Source organism: Lissotriton vulgaris, chromosome 5 (assembly GCF_964263255.1).
Source record: "Lissotriton vulgaris chromosome 5, aLisVul1.2, whole genome shotgun sequence".
NCBI lineage: Eukaryota > Metazoa > Chordata > Amphibia > Caudata > Salamandridae > Lissotriton > Lissotriton vulgaris.
Genome location: NC_141693.1, coordinates 410,788,092 through 410,800,964, shown reverse-complemented (window position 1 = coordinate 410,800,964; position 12,873 = coordinate 410,788,092). Strand labels below are relative to the sequence as shown.

The window sequence follows — 12,873 nt, the reverse complement described above, 5'->3', positions numbered from 1 at the left end:
GAAATGTCATATGGAAAATACATCCAGGACCCCAAATGTGACTCAGCATGTCCAAAATATTTAGTACAGAAGCACACTGGAACAAAGTCCCACATGTAAAAGATTAACCTATCACCAACCATACATACGATTTCTGACGTCCAGAAAGGTGGCTCATTGACTATTGGTGAAAGCAAGAAGTAAGCATGTATTTACAAGTGCAAATAACAACATAGGAAAACGTGTAGTTATTTTGGGTTGCTGCGTATCAGCAAGGAAAGCGAGTGAGTGAATGAATTGGTGCAATTGTGTAGCACTCCAGTAAGTCAAGGCCCTCTCATTAGCTGTTTAATAAAAAAACTGTAATTTTCTTCTCCTAAAAGTCTACACTTGAAAACCAAACCTTTTAGGTCGCAGCCTTTCAGACAGTGCAGTTGTCTGGTTTGATAAATACATCTTTAGGACTTTTAGAAAGCTGAGCTACGAATGCATTCTGCCTGTTTATTACGATTGCCTTTGTGGTTTGTAACTCCCATTTTCCGGCTTTCTATTTGCTAACTTTATTTGATTTAGGCTCTCCAGGTTCAGTCCGTCCCTCCGTTGCTGAAATTGTGTTTAATGTATTCTTCCACAAACTGGCTTTCTGTAAACAGGTCTGAAAATCTTTTTCCTATGTCATCACATTTGCTGCACATTCAAAGACCAAGGTCAAATGTCAGGTGCTGTCTTCCGAGGGCACGTATATACTTTTCTATCTCTGACTTTAAAGTGAGAGGATTTATGTGAGCATGTCAGAATATATCAGAATTAGGAACACAAATGAAGCACATTTTGTGTTATTTTTGAAGTGTGTTGGTAACAAATACTTTAATATGATAAAGAAAAATCATTAGCAAAGTAAAGTAACTGAGCTTATAAAGCGCCTGTTACACTAGCCAGTGTGTCCCCGCGCTGTACCGCTGAGGAGCTCATCCTGGCCTGTTCCTGTGAGGGGCCCACCCCTGGGCACCCCAAGGTGAAGCCAGGCATCCTTAGCGATTAGGGCCGGTGTGGAGATTAAGCAAGCTATTGCCCAGAGTTGCAGAGTGGGACCCATGATTAGAGTAGGCACCATGGCGAGAATTATCGGGTCCCCTGCCGCAAGGGGCATTGAACCCTGGTCCCGGGCCAGATCTCTGCATCAGGGTCTGCCGCTCTAACCAGTGAGCCACACTTCTCCCCAGTGAGCCACTAGGTGATGCAGTTTCGAAACATTTTTATCTGTGCACTGTACAGTTTTATTAGTAAAACTGTAAGTCTGGGCAAATGTAAGGCTCATTTCAATTGAAAATGTGTTGTATATAGTGGCAGCATGCTACCACACCATGAATACTTCACTCTATGCCACTCCCCTCTACTCTGTACCCAGGGCCGGACTGGGAACCAAATCCGGCCTCGGCAAAGTGCTCGTCTGCCCCCCCATCCTGAGGGGCTGGGGGTGCCGCCGAGCTCTTTGCCAGTGCCGGTTTTTGGCCGATTTTGTTGCAGGGCCGATTTTGCAGCGGCCCTGTAACAAAAACGGCCCCCAGGGTCCTAAAACCGGCCCCACCCGTGCAGCGCACCGGGGGATTGCCCGGTGCCCGCTAAGGCCAGTCCAGCCCTGTCTGTACCACTCCACACCACTGCACTCCACACAGCACCACCTCACTACGTCTCTCTACAATACCCTGTACCACTGTACTATATGCTAATGCACTCTTTGCCATTCTACTCTCAACCACCGTACTCTTCTACACTGCCCTCTACACCACCTCAGACTTGGCCACACCAATCTACTCAGCACAATTCCCCTCTATGCCACTCACTCTATGCAAATACACTCTATGCCAATGCACATTAGTCAGAAACATTCACCTCTGTGGCCCTGCACTTTATGCCAATCCACTGTATGCCACTGTAATCTACTCTGGACCACTGCACTCTATACCACTGCACTCTACATCACTTTACTCCATGCCATTACACTCTATGCCACTCCATGCAATTGCCCTCTACCCTGCACCACTCCAATCTACGCCACTTAACTCTAGTCTAAAACAATCTACTCTATACCACTGCAAGCTATGACACTCTATTCCATTGCACTCTGCAACACTACTCAACCACTGCACTCTATGCCAATGTATCCTTTACAACTGCACTCCACGCCACAGCACTCTACTCTGCATCACTGCTCTCTACACCAATCTACTCCATTCTACACCACTGCACTCTGACACTCTGCTCTACAACACTGCACTCTACACCACTGAACCCTAGGCCACTCTGCTCTACTCCACTCTATGCCACTGCACTCTATAGCACTAGACTCCTTGGCAATATACTTTACTCTGCGCCACTCTATGCTACTCTACACCGCTGCACTCTATGCCACTGCACTCTATTCAACTCTATTATACTCTGGCCCACTGCTGTCTGCATCACTCAACTCTATGCCTCTCCACTCTGCACTGCTCTATTCTGCTGCACTCTATGCCACTGCAGTCTGTGCCACTCCACTCTACTATGTGCCTCTGCACCACTGCACTCTACTATGCACTACTCTAATCTACCCACTGCGTTCTAGGCACTGCATTGTACGCCACTGATCTCAATGGCACTTAACTCGGAGCCATTATATTTGGCAACACTCTAGGCCAATGCTCTCAACACCAGTACACTCTACTCTATGCTACTCTAGTGTATGCCACTTTACGCGAATCCACACTGTGACACTCCAATACACAATACTTTCTACTACTACGCTCTTCAACACTCTACTCCAGTCTCTGTCATTCCAGTCTATGATACTCCATGCCCTCTCCTCTATGCCACAAACCTTTACCCATGCTAAACAGCAGCCACACTGGTGTACAACATGGCTAAAACACATTGGCAAAGCTGATAGCTCTTACATTTCTTTACTCTTCTTTGGCTGATAGGTCTTTTTTTCATCAACAGGATGGGAAGAATCTACATAGCTATCTCTTTAGCGGCAGCTTAATTAGAAGATGCACAATGTCCACTGCCGGAAGATGAACACCTTCAGATGAGAGGCTGCTCATGCTCCAATAGCATTCCCTAATTTGGGGTATGTGTATGGGGGTGCTTGTGAGAAGTTGACCTGATATGTGATGTCCACTATTCTAGTGGGCAACCTGTATCAGTCCAAACAACCCTTATGGTGATGGTTGTAAAGTCACCCTTATGGACCAGCTATCTTAGTGGTAGCAGGGACAAAGCAGTCTTAGGCTAAAACTTCAGAGGGCATGTAAAGTTATACCATATGTAACCCCTTTAATACCAAATGAAAGGACACCACACAGGTTATATATAACATATATATGTATTTATTACTAACACAACACCTCTGAACTCTTTATGAGATCAGAGGCACAAGCACATAACAAGATACTTAATTATCATACAATAAGTTGTACAATATACAGTAGAGCCCTTGGGGCACGTAAAACCATATACTAAAATAGTGGTATAAGAACCATGTCATGAACAAGGAATAGGCCTAGGGCCTAGGGAATCGCTGGGGCTACGCTGTACTACCAAAATATAGGAAGCAGGAGGCCCACGGGAAGCGTGTGCAGTGTCTTAACACACACACAAGTTACCATAGGAATACAATGGGAACAAAAGAATTGGAAACTAGTTCTTTTAGGACACTTCCGGATGGACTAGGAGAAAGCTACTGAAAACTAGGACACTAGGATAGTAAATACCCACAGGAGCACCGGAGTGCTCACGTTACCTCACCCACAGGAGCCGGGTGCATAGGTGTCAAAGTATGTCGGGTTTCGGCGCTGAATCCTATGGAGACCTGTGAAAAGATGCTGCAGGCGACCAGGAGAGAAGTGTCCGGGTGGATCCAAGGGCGGATCGAGGATGAAGGGTACCTGAAAGCAGAGAGGCCAGAGTCTGGGTCACTAGCCAGTGACCAGGAAGGAACTAGGAAGGAACCAGGCGATGCCGTTAATCAATGAGGTGATGTCATGAAGCTTGTCTCTGCAGCCACGTGGACAAGGAGGTGTCGACGATGACCAGGAGCTGGGCAGGGACTGTCCCACAAAGGATCTCGCTGTCAGCGGTGTCGGCTTCCGGATTGGAGTCAACAAGCCTTGGCAAAGGCAACCCACGCAAGAATCGTAGATGGCTTCTGTTTCAGACCAGCAAGGTCTGAGGGACTTCTCCTTCTCAGGGGAGCAAGGGCCAGCCTGGAGCAACCAGGCCAGTGGTGTAGATTCAAAGGTTAGTTGACACAGAGGCCACTAGCCAACGGGCAAGTGACCAGACAAAAGCGTCAAGCACAAAAACACTAGCAGGCCACACGCGGCACTCGTGGAGTGCGGAGGGCTGTGCGTCGGTGTAGAAGGTGCTCTGGGCTGGGGCTTCTCAATCGCCAATGCACAGCTTCGAGGGTGCCTCGGGAGCTGCCCAAGTAGCAAGGTGCAGGTTTTTCAAGATGGCCAGTCCCACGTCTCTCGTCGCCTCCACGGGTCTCAGCTTTGCTGTGGCTGTGGATCAGGCTCAAGGAAGTCTGGAAGTCTGGTTCTTGTCAGGCTCTGTGCTCGGGCTCCGGCAGGAGCATTGACAAAGCAAACTGTAAATCGTTGGATGGTGCCTGTTTGCACAGGGTGGTCACTCCTTGACCACAAGGGAGATTCTTCAGTCTTCTAGTTGCAATAGAATGTTGAGAGTCCAGAGTTTCGTTTCAAGTTTCAGTTAAGGATTAATCTAAAGTCTCTTGACTCAGCTCCAACCTATATAACAATCTGAGGGGCTGGATTACCTGCTAGGTCCCTCCTATGGGTGGGACCAGGGAAGGGGGTGGTTACACCCCTTTCCCTTAGTCCAGTTTTGCGCCAGAGCTGGGGCTGGAGTGCCCCAGCAACTGGTTTCAACTGGACTATGCATGGAGCACCTGGTGTGCCCCTGGCACTGTCTCATTTCATTCCGCCCTCCCTGCCCCAATACACTATGGCCTGTCTGGGGTGGTGCCAGCACCTCCCAAGACAGGAAACCTATTGTACAAACCTCCCTCGCTGGAAGGACTCCCAGCAGCAGGAGGTCAGACTTGTGTCTGTGGCAGCAGCATCCATTTTGTGATGCTGAGGCTCTGGTTAAGTTTAACCGAGATTAACAGGAACAACATTTCTTATCCCTCTAGAAGGGTGGATGCTACCCCTGTCACCAGAACTGGCAAGGGGGTAGTATTCCAAAGCGTATGACACCTTACACGACATGTTTTGATAAAGCCAAACCAGAGTTAGCATTCAACTGCGAGGATTATAATGCACTTAAGAGTATATGGTATGGCTATATCATAGAACAGCTAAAAGGACATGGTTCTGAAAGATGCAGACAGGCTCAGCTCATGCTAGAGCACCATCTCTCATAAAACCAAGCACTCTGCCTCCAAGATTGTTAAGGCCTGCCATAGGAGTGACTTATAGGTGTATATGTGTCTGTATATAAGGTTAGATATAAGTATACTATATCTAAAGCAAAGGATGTTTTTACCACCTTGCCCCAGCTGCGTGATCAGCCAGTTGTGTCAATTTGGATGGCCAGCCAGGGGTGGCATAATACATGCTGCAACCCCTGGTAGGCCTTGGATGCACTTATGCCCAGGGTACTTGTAGTACACTTTACAGGGGCTCATAAGGTGACCCAATATCCAATTGGAGATGTACCTTAAGTACATGGAGTCCATTTTACAGTGAGAGAAGATAGCCTGGGGCCCTGATTAGCAGGATCCCAGGCCAACTAAGTCGAAAACCAGCTAAGCACTAGGCAAAAAATCTGGGGTAACCATAGTCAGGTATCCACCTTCCTACAGTGCTAATAGCCATATTATACTTACCTGCATGGTACTAACAGCTGTTAATTACCCACATGTGTTATACACCTTTGCCTGTGGCTCAGACCAATAAGAATGGGGAGGATAATTAACAGCCATTATTGCTTGCTTGCAAACAATGACACTTAATTAACACTTATTGGAATGCACAGAAGATAACACAGTGGCTCCTGAACAAAAATGGCCAGTATAGACTTCCTGTTCCAACATTATAATGTTGTCTTTCCATGTTTCACTGGTTACTTTAAAAGGTTGGAAACTCAATGAGTAAAATACTCTAATAGCATTCTATCCTTTCTGCCTTAAGCTACACTCGTCGATATAGCCCCCTATCTTGTTAGGGCCTTGCAACCAGCATAGACTGGGCAGCAGGCTGTAACGCAGTATGAAGTTTACACTCTGGGGCTCTTGCAGAATGGTATCAGGATCTCACGTAAAGACAACAAAACGTTAATTGACTAGTGTGCCCACGACCATTATTACCTTATATACTTCAGCAACAGAAATGTATTTAAATTGATCTGAAGATACATCGGCCTAAAGCACATGTCTGCAGAGCGTTATACAAAAACCATCAGTCGTATGTATATTTATGGACAAGGTTGTTATATAAGGATTAATTCATTCAAAGAGTCACTCTTCAATTATGCAGAAGACATACCACAACAATAAATTAAAATTAGTTTTAGCTAGCAAAATTGGTACCCTTTGTAAGGTATAAAACATAGTGGCAATTCCGTATTAACAATAGGGAAAATATATCAATGTATACATTTATTTTGATGTAAATCAAATAATGCAATTCCAATCAAGTGTTTAAATGAAACAGATATTATGATATACCGCAAGCATAACATATTGTAATCATTAATGTATTCATACGTAGAAAAAATTATACTGAAAACAACTTGCAGTTATACTTAAAAAAATAAGCATACTTACAGGAAGCCAGGTTTCCTTTGTGTGACATCTGTAAGCTGTGGCAAAAAAACGAATATTTATATAAAATATTCATACAAATGGTTGTTAAATAGAATATACCATTCATCTGAGATGCTTGCAATATGCATTATGAAACACTGTAGTATTTAAAATACATAAAAAACTCAAAACAATGATCTTGTTTATAGTATACCTGTGCAACAAAGTGACTCTAAAATTATCACTATTTGTACAAGGGCACAAACTTCATTTATATACCTATAACTTCTCACCAGTTTACACATACTCACATCGACTTTGAGGAAATCTCTCTGCACACCAGGGGGAGGTGGTGTAATGGTGTTTCACAACAATAAACACAATGTTGTTGCAGAACAAGAGAAGTCTTTAAGTTCTAATAACATTATTCCACGTTCTCTGTTGTGATGGATCATTTTTTAGGTGAATAACAGGTGTCAGAGTCAATATCATTTTGGGCTTTCTGATTATGATTTTCACTACAACCAAAAAGCTCTAAAATATGCCATGGAATCTAGTTGTCAATAAAATTAATCTTCACTCTGGATCTTTTCAGTTTCACTGAATGTCAGTTAGGCACTCAAGACATTCAATTGTTGCAGATGATTTTTTTTTCTCAATTCTTTATTAATGTTTTTTCAAAATCAAACACACAATGATCGACTAAAGAAACACCAGTTAAACATTATTAGATGTGGGCAATGACATTGATAACAAAAAGAATTAATAGCAAATAGATAATAATAATAAAATAAAAATAAAAATCAAGAAATAGTGCAAATACCTAGATTACACAGGTATATGATAAATCAATACAACAGGAAGAAGAAGATGAAGTGTTTCATACAACAAAAAGTGTTTAGCATATAATATTTGAAAATGAATGGAGAATCTATGAATAGTAAATATGCATTATACAGTCAGTATCATCTTAAAGTTATAAAAGGACCCCATATATGAACAAAGAGATGTAAATTGTCATTCAACTTATAAATCCTTTTTTCAAAGTGAGTCACATCAAACAAATCGTCAAGCCAAGATTGAAGTGTTGGAACAACATTTGTTCTCCAAAAACGTACAATATTAATTTTGGCTAAGCCGAGAGCAGTAGGAAGCCACTTAAAGGCATGAATGTACATAGGCGATATTTCAGATGTATCATGTAAAAGTGATAAATGGGAAGGGAAGAATTAATAAAATAGTATGTCTACAAAAAAAACTCAATCTGGAGCTAAAATGTGCGAATATAAGGGCATTCCCACAGAATATGAACTATAGCACAATCAGGTGTGTTACAACATCAGCAGAGGGAAACGGGACTAAGGTGAGCTGCATACAATTTAGCCAGTGACCAATGCCAACAATGCAGTATTTTGAAATACTTAAATTTAAGATGGGTGTCCCTAGTCCTTTATTGTAATTATCCAATGTAGTATCCCACACTTAATCTGTCATTTCCAGGTTTCACTGCGTAGACCACCATGATCTTAAGTTACTGGAGGTCTCAGTAGAAAATTAAGAGTCGATTAAATTGGCATAGAGGACGGGTACAGTACCCTTGAAATGTTTCCAAGTATGAATATATTGTTCAATTGGGGAGTGGGTTCTTATATCATGAACTTTTATCGCACGTAGAGCGAGTGCAGAGGAAAGTTGATTGTATCTAATCATTTGTGACGATGGAAGATCTAAGTTATGTGGTAAACTTGAGAATGATTTCAAGGAATGATTATGTTATGTGTACATACATTTTTTACATTACCTATTTTATGTCTGATCCAAATTGACCTGTTGAGTACAGCAAATCCGAAACTTGGAAAGGAGCGTCGAAGTTCTCCAACTACCATGCCATGGCCTGGCCGAATAAAGGGATTTATCAGGCCAGGCCGTGGCATGGAAGTTGGAGAATAAGAAGCCCTGGCAGACAGGTGAGGGATAGACGCCTTATAGATTTATATAGCCTGCTGAAATCATGCAGTGAGGGGCTTTTCGAAAGGTGGGGGAGCACTAATGAGTATATGATAAGTTATCATTTGTTCATTGACCGCGAGAATTATGCGGTACAAGAGAGTTTGAGAAGGAAAGGATGTACTTTATGGATAGTATGGGAGTCGGACATTGTGAGAAAGTGCCATCCTTCTTGCATGGTATGCCACCAGACTGAGTTGGCCCTGGGCTCCTGCCAATCAGGTGCCCAGGGCTTGTGTTCCTTCCCTAAAACTGCGTTGAAGACAAAACCCAATTGGTATCTCCGGCCACATGTCAGCCCCTGGTAAATGGTACCCTAGGTACCCAGGGCATTGTGACCAGAGAAGACCCCTAAGGGCTGACCTGGAATCCAGTGCCCAAGAACCCTCCCCGATGACCCAGACGACACCTGCAGCCTCAGAACCAGGGACCCCCCAGCAGAGTGTAAGATTTCCCACGCCAAAAGACACCCCTGCACCCGGCGCCCCCGGCCCATGTGCCCAACTCCAGGGTGCCTACCTACCCTCTAAGATCCCAGCTTACCCCTCGAAGTGTTGGTCGCTCCAGAAGAACCTCCGTCCCTGAGCCTGCAGCCTTTGTACACTTTCCAAGATCTCCATTAAATAACATTGAGCGCCCGACGGCTCAAAAGCACCCTGCACCCAGGCAGTGCAACCTTTGTCCTAATTTACTTCCCCATTTGCCCTGAGCAAGTGACTAGGAGCCCGGCTCCTTCAGCCGCGTGGCCTGCTTGCCAGCAGCCACCAACCAAAGGCCCCATGCCTCTCATTGGATTACATAATGCCTAACTACCCCTGCACCCATTTGCCCCTGCGCCGCTGAGGGTGTACCAACTGTATCTACCTGATCCTGGAAGACCCCTGGGTCTATGCCCAGAACCTTACCTCTGCCAGTCGAGTACTTACCTAAAAGCCGATAACTCACTTTTCTCACTCAGTGATATGCATAATGTTAGCCTTGAAGTCTTCAATGAAATCCAGATTCTCTAGTCAAGTTCAAGTTTCAAGTTTAGTTTATTATGTTTTGGCTCTCAACTGAGGGCCACATAAAACACATACAATTATACAATAATAGTAACAAATGAAAACATAGGTTACAGAGTTTAAGAAACCACAGCTTATTCACTGGTTGATCAGTCATCTAACACTTCTCCATGAAACATTTAATACATTTCTAAAAACCCCTTGAAGAAGTTAAAAATTCTAAAACAGAACATTTCATTTGGCGGACAGTAAAGTGCAAGGAAAAAAGATGTAACATTTAAAATTCCCAATTGTAAACAAATTGGTTTTAGCCACTTAGAGCGCAAGGTGCGCAATGCCGGACAAATAAACCAGACATGATTGCGATCCTGTATAGCATTACTACAAAGGTTACATATCGGGGATACACCATACCATTTCGCTATGAGGTAATTAAGGGGGAGCAGATCATGTCTTAAAAGATACCACAATCTACGGACTCTGTGGGGAATATTCCAGGTAAGATATTGTTGGGCAAGTTTTGGAGTATATGTACTTAACAGTAATTGCCTATCTTTATTCCCTTGTTTAGCGATCATATCCATCTTAAAACTGAGCTCCCATGAAGCGCATTTTAATTTAGACTTTAGTTCAGCACGAGTAAGTGAAAACAATAAGCTTTCATCCAATTCTAGCAAAACTACTGCTTTTCTAAAGTTCTTAACCAGCATGGAGAACTCATTAAAGTGGCCCAGAAGTTCTTTTTTTATAGCTTCCCGTAAGGTATCTGGGTTACTTCTAGCTAAACAGGCCACCCACCTTACAAGGGCAATCAGCCCCTGTACCCAACAGCTTCGAAGTCCGAATTCTAGCCTGCATGCGGAGACTGAACATGCTGTATTTAGAGAGGACATTCTTCTTAGTATCTTTCCTTCTATTTTTTGCAGGAATCCCCAATGATTTAGCTCCACTAGTTCTAATCCATAGAGTAATGTGGCGGGGATCTTAGCTCTAAATACCTCTAGAAATGGTGTAAAGTGTCTCTTCCCTGTAGCGTTATACAGGGAACTTAACCCCATACCATGAGCCAATGCTTTATGTGCATTGTGATCAATGTGGGGTTTCTCACTTAAATTAGCAGAAATGATTTTACCTAAAAACGTATAAGTTTTAACCACCTCGAGTTTTTGTCTTCCTATGGCCCAACTATAGTTTACAGATCTACATTTTTTCTTTCCAAAAATGCACATTATTTTACTTTTAGAGACGTTAATCTTCATATAATGTGCTTCTGCAAATTGATTCAATGCCTGCAGACGGTTGGACAAGCCCTTTGGTGTTAGATCTAGGACAAGAATATCGTCTGCATGCATTAGAACCGATATCGCAGATTCTCCAATTTTTGGGGCTTGCCCCTCACAAGCAGAAATAAACTTAGGAAGGTCTGCCGTATATAAAGAGAATAATGTAGGGGCCAATTTACACCCTTGTTTCAAACCATTTGGGGAAGGTATGGATTGGGAGAGTCCTCTCTCTCCACCATATAACACCTTGCACCATGTGCTCGAGTGAAGGGCCTTCACAAGCTCAAGAAGCTGTATTGGCATACCTAAAGCTACAAGCTTTCTCCACAGCGTTGGACGATCTACTTTGTCGAACGCTGCGGAGAAGTCTATAAATGCCACGTAAATTCCACCACCTCGAACACGTACATATTTATCGGTAATCACCTGCAGTGCTGTCAAATTATCTAATGTTCCATGATCTTTACGAAATCCAGTTTGTTCCAAAGGTAGAATACCATTAAGTTCTATCCAATCATTAATCAAAGTTAAAAGATATTTAGCGAACACTTTTCCTATTGCATCCAATAAGGCTATTAGACGGTAGTTTGCTGGATTCTCCCGTTCTCCCTTTTTAAATAGGGGAATTAATATACTTCCTCTCCAAGAGTCAGGGACAGATCTTGAAAGGAGACATGCATGAAATATTGGAAGAAGGATCTTACTCCAGGAGGTAACATCTTGTTTCAATAGGGACATGGGTAGTTCATCAGGACCCATAGCTCCGGAAGAGCGCATACTCTTTAACACAGAAGCTATGGTTTTCTCAGTTGGAAGCTCTATGTTGTTTTTATTATTCAGAACTAAATCCCCATTGTCACCCACTGCACTGTTGGAAGCATATAAACCAGAGATTAATTTTATCCAAATATCTTCGTCAATAGCAATGGGAATAGGGGTAGTTCGTACGCCACATCCCTTCCCTATTATTGACCAAAATTCTCTGGAATTATTAAAGGTTAATGCTTCCCTCAACTTAATCCAAAAGGAGTTTTCTTTATCTCTTTTTAATTTTATTTTCAATCTGACCCTCCTTCTCCGTAGTAAGGCAAATTTTTGTGCATTTTCCTTAGTTCTACTTAGGTACTGTAGCCTCACGAGTTTATTTATCTCCTTATTTAAGGGTAATAGTATGCCAGGAACGGAATACAACTTTTTGGTATTTTTTGTCTTCTAGGCTAACGTAGTAACCCTTTTCTTAAAGTTTTCAAAGTTTAGAAATTCCCTACCCTGCCATTCTTCTAATTCCCGAATGGTATGAGCTAGTATATTTTGGACTTCCTTCATACTGGTAGGATCCCAAAAGCACCTTCCAGATTTGGAATGAATAGAGACTCCTTTGTTAGCTATAGACCAAGAGTCTGTATCTGGAGGTTGTAGCGAAACAGTTAAGTTAATCATGTTATGATCACTTAAGGAAGACTGAGAGATCCTTATATCTTGAATGAAGGAAAACGTATCGTAGTCCATGATCACATAGTCCAAGATGGATTCACCCCTAAATGAGCTATGTGTATACTTGGCTGGAATGTCAGAAGGCATCCTACCATTTGCAATTAGACCCTCAAAATAGCTAAGTTCTTCAAGTAATAGTTTTCCTCTTTTATTAGATTTAGTGTTGCTAGGAAAAAGTGCTTGAGGTATATTATATGCTTCTTCCTTGTAAATATTTCTAAACATATCTATACTTGCATTAGAAACTTTGCTATTTAAGTCACCCATAAGCAAAATATAAGGGGGCTGATCCTGC

General features: G+C 42.8%; 1 protein-coding gene across 2 annotated transcripts in view; it reads right to left on the bottom strand.

The window, feature by feature from the left end:
• Nucleotides 1-12,873, bottom strand: part of ZNF365 (zinc finger protein 365) — a 414,409-nt gene that overhangs the window by 68,067 nt on the left and 333,469 nt on the right. For both annotated transcript variants that reach the window (XM_086920085.1, XM_086920086.1), the window contains exon 4: nt 6,812-6,846. In XM_086920085.1, the coding sequence (XP_086776211.1) occupies nt 6,812-6,846 (35 nt within the window). The remainder of the gene's footprint in view (nt 1-6,811; nt 6,847-12,873) is intronic.